The sequence below is a fragment of the Myotis davidii genome, unplaced genomic scaffold (assembly GCF_000327345.1).
Source record: "Myotis davidii unplaced genomic scaffold, ASM32734v1 scaffold147, whole genome shotgun sequence".
NCBI classification, from domain to species: Eukaryota; Metazoa; Chordata; class Mammalia; order Chiroptera; family Vespertilionidae; genus Myotis; species Myotis davidii.
The window spans coordinates 10108492-10113415 of NW_006383010.1; the positions used below are offsets into that span (position 1 = coordinate 10108492).

At 34.2% G+C, this 4924-nt stretch overlaps 1 protein-coding gene across 1 annotated transcript in view; it reads right to left on the reverse strand.

Annotated features, from left to right (window-relative positions):
- The window catches only part of MOXD1 (monooxygenase, DBH-like 1), an 80215-nt gene that overhangs the window by 11770 nt on the left and 63521 nt on the right, over nt 1-4924 (reverse strand). Inside the window, exon 10 of the mRNA XM_006778483.2 lies at nt 233-401. Within this exon, the coding sequence (XP_006778546.1) occupies nt 233-401 (169 nt within the window). The remainder of the gene's footprint in view (nt 1-232; nt 402-4924) is intronic.

Genomic DNA, 4924 nt, shown 5'->3' on the forward strand with positions numbered 1-4924 from the left:
TTCTCATCTCATCCTCTTCCGGCTTCACTACAAGTTTAGTTTTAGAATAAATTTTCTCTTTAATAGGAAAGAAATCAGGAGTTTTTGGTCAACCCCAGGTAATCATTAAACAAATTATCGACCGATCGTTGGATTTATGGGTATTCATCTGTTCCCTAGATTTCACCTGTTGTGGATTCGGGTAAAATGTGACATCTGGTTTCCCCCGAAGATGAAAACAAGCAGGGCTTACCGACCACTCTGCGTTGTCGGTCTTGGAGCATCTCACGTTCATCGGCAGGGTCAGGACAAGCTTGTTGAAGGACAGACCTTCCTTTTTAGTCCACTTAAACTTATTCATCGCATCCATGAAGGAAAGGTTTTTATATTGCTTGGGGCTTTTGATAATGAAAGGCCAGGTCCTGAATTGAAAATAAAGAAGAACACCCACAATTAGTAATATTCAGAATAAACGCATTACATGTTTCCATTACTTTTCACTAGATATCATGCTTGTTCGTTTTTACAAACAAAGATGACCTAATGCAACACACTGATGAACTCATCAGCAGTTACTAGAGGAAATAAATACCAAATAAGGAGGATGACATTTTAAAAAAATGGAAGTCCCTGTTTTATTGGCAGATGGGTATTACTTTTCGACAATTTTAGCTCTGAAAGCTTCCCCAGAAGGCCGGAGTGGCGGGCTCCATCCCCAGTGGGGGTTGTGCAGGAGGCAGCCGATCAATGATTCTCTCTCATCATTGATGTTTCTATCTCTCTCCCCCTCTCCCTTCCTCTCTGAAATCAATAAAGATATGGTTAAAAAAAGAAATGTGTAGCATCTTAAAAAGTACTGTAACTGAGATGGACATTTCAGTTCCATACAGTTGAGAAGCCTGACCCCTAGTGGCCACCCTATTCTGACTTGCTGACATGGAGATAAATTCAAAAGACTTGAAATTGAAACAATGTTTTTACAATTTTACTGAGAAAAGAAATATTCTTCAGCAATGATCTTTGCTTCTACTTGCTGCTCTAATAAAACAAACCTGTTAAATGTCCAAGAAAGAAAGAACAAATCACAGAAGAATGACAAGACCTGCTTGAAAAGTTACTCTTCTTTAAATATATTTATATTATTGATTCCTGAAAGAAGGAAAAGTATAAGTGCTGATATATAAAAAAATTTACATAAATTAATCCATGGGCTTTCCAGTAGATTATCATGGTAACCATCAGGTATTTGGCTCCCATGACACATCAAAATGTTCCAATAATTACCAAATAATTAACCTCCAACTGAGGAATCTATGTTTTCATATTTTATCTTCACAATTCCTTCTTTTAAACACATAAACTATTCAGGCACATTGAGTATTATTTTATTAAGGAAATTAAACATTCTTTATTATTTTTTTAGATTTAAAGATAAATTCTTAATGTCTAAATTAAAATTATTTCCTCTATACTCTGGTAAATAATACAATAAAAAACAATGCATACCAAACAATGATATTTCTATTTTTCAGTCCTAATTTCCTTTTTACCTTTAATTAAAGTCAATATATCTTTGTTGAGTTTTAAATGCACTATTTTGTACAGAGACTCTAAGGTCAAATGCTATAAAGGAAGAGCAGTCAGCATCACTCTCCATTAAGCATTTCTATCGATGACCTAGAATCCGTCGCATTTTAATATTTAAACATGCTGTGAAGATTTGTAGGGATGCAATTCAGAATCAGTATAAAGTAAAAACTTGACTTGAAAAGTGCCTATTATGTTTATGTACAATGTCATTTTAAATACAATAAAAGCTACATATAGGTTTTATTAAGTATATAATAATTTTAAAATCAAATACTGAAAATTAAATTTCCTTTCAGAAAGGTAAGGTGTCTAGCTGGGAAAAAAAGAAAATCAACTTCATAGCTAGGGGAATACGGGGTGGGAGAGGGGAGGGGAGGTTATAACACACCACAGGGTGGCACTGGAATCTCTGCTAATGATCTGAGCTGATGAGAATGAATACTGTATTATTGTACTTTGATAAGATCTTAACAAGGTTTGCTGCTAGGCTATATCAGAAAACTAGTATTTTTTGACATGAGGTATAAACACATTTGTTCACTTACGTTTAATAAATGGAAAGGATTTTAAAGGAGAAGCCCAGTGGTTCATAGTGGGAAACAAACAGCATAGCACGACCGAGTAACCTGGGGATGGAGTCACCAACCGCTCTGAGACGGCATCACTGGCTCACGTGTACTGCCTCCTTTCCATGCCCACTGCCTTTGTGCAGGCCCCTACTCTATGACAACATCACGCCGTCACTTTCAGCCTATCCTACACCACACGCTCAGGTTACCTCTGGAGAAAAGAGGACAAAACAGGAAGAGGAGAAATCCCGAAAAAGTGAACATTTATCCTGAGTACTTTTCCTTATAAGACTAAACCAGAAATAGTTGGCCTTCAAATAGCACGTTCTTCTGCTATTACTGGGACTGGGAATTAGTTAGGAAGACTAGGAATGTTCTAGAAATTAAAACAATTAAATTTCTACACATCTAGGCATACTGTAAATGTCTACCCAGATAAAAATTTGTAAAAGGGTATTATTTATATATTACTGTAGTTTATAAAAACTAAATTACATTATATTGTTTAATAATGAGTAATTTTTCTTTGTAAGTTTAATCTAATTGATAAGTTGATTAAAAATGTATACAAAAAAGAAATAAACTTAGACTATCCACAACATTTGGAGGAAGAAAAAAAAATGACAATGTTTAGGGATTTACACCCTCTAATTTAATGATATACTATTATAAAACTATAATAATTGAATGTGGTATTATATTAAGGCTAAACATGTACAACCATGATACAGAATTCAGAGTCCAGAAATAGTCAGATCATGGTCAAATGATTTTAAACAAACATTCCAGTATAATTCAATGGGAAACGGGTTGGGTTTTTTTCATCAAATGGTTCTGAAACAACTTGATATCCATAGGAAAAACAATGAACCTTAGTATTTAACTCATACCACACACAGATATTTATTTAAAATATATCATCAAGCAAAACGTAAAACCTAAAACTATAAACTTCTTAGGAAAATAAAACACAGGAGAAAATCTTCATGACCTTGGGTAGGCACAGATTTCATACACAGGATGCCAAAAGCGCAAAACAAACCCTAAATGATGAAATTGACCTCAAAAATAGAGCTAAAAAAAAAGAAAATCAAAACACAGAATGGGGGATATTATTTGCAAAAATATATATGACAAAGGACTTATATCCAAAGTATAAAGAACTCTTTAAAAATCTAAAAAAGTCTGATACATCAATAATAAAATATTGATGTCAATAGACAAAAATTTGAAAAATTAAAGAGGATCATATATAAAAGACCAATAATCATATGAAAAGAGGCTCACCATTGTTAGTCACAAGGGGAATGGAAAATAAAACCACAATAAGATATCACAAGACATACACATTAAAATAGATGAAATTTAAAATATTGTAAATATTGAAAGAATGTTAAGCCATAGGAGTTCTTGTATATTAATGGTGAGAACGTAAAAAGGTCCACCATTTTGGAGAAAATGATGAAAGTCTTATTAAATAAATGTAAACTTTGTATACAATCCAGTGGTTCCACCACTAGGCATTAACTCAGAAAATTGAAGACATATGTCCATACAAAGACAAATACAATAATGTTCACAGCAGCTTTCTTCATAATAGCCAGAAACAGAAAACAATACAAATGTCTTTTATCTGGTGAACTGATAAACTTGGGTGTACCCACACAGGGGACTACTCTCAGCAACAGAAAGGACGGACTGCTGATCATGTACCAGCGTAGATGAACCTCAGAAACCTCTAGGTCAAAACAACAACAACAAACAAACAAACAAAAAACAGGCTTAAAAGAGCACATACTATATGATCACATTTTTATAAAATCTAGAAAAGATCAAACTAGTACAGTGACATAAAGCAGATTCACAGTTCCATGGGATTGTCTCCAGATGGGCCTAACAGTGGTCGGCAAACTCGGCTTGCAAGCCACAAGCGGCTCTTTGGCCCCTTGAGTGTGGCTCTTCCACAAAATACCACGTGCAGACACGCACGTACCGTGCAATTGAAACTTTGTGGCCCATGCACAGAAGTCTGTATTTTGTGGAAGAGCCACACTCAAGGGGCCAAAGAGCCGCTTGTGGCTTGCGAGCTGCAGTTTGCCGGCCACACCACTAGAGCCAAAAGCCATTATATTAGAAAGTAGGTTTTATGAAAATATATGTTCAAAAATTGACAAATTAGTTAGTTTACCTGTTTGTATGTATGATGACACATTTGTGGAATTAACATGAAGTACATATGAAAAGTTTCATTTCACAGAAAAGTTTTCTGTATGTATTTCTATAATTTAAAATTTATACTGAAAAGGTCTAGTAAATGCATGCACCAGTCCTGACAGGTAAACAGATGTACTTGGCTGGTGTGTGGCTTCAGCCCTCAGGCCTCAGGGCAACAGCAGCAGTTACCACAGGCGATGTGTTGTGATCATGTGCTAACCATTAGCAGTACCTTGTTTATGAGCTTTGACTCTTGGATTTAAATATGTAGATTCTAGTAGTAGATATGTAATATTTATTTATTTCAGAGAAATTACTACATTGTTTTTTCCAACATATGGCCTAGTTGCTAAAGTTTTTAAAAAATAATAGTGAATCAAGAACAAAAAAATAACCTGTTAATTTAATTGTAAGTACACCTATTTTTTAAACATTTTAAAATTGGCAAGGTGTTAATTTCACATATGATATACAAACCTGAAATTCTGTCCATTAAATCCAAAAGTTTACTGTAAACTAAATTTTCTGTTGAAATATAAGAATTGTTCAGATTTAGATATGTAAGCATTACT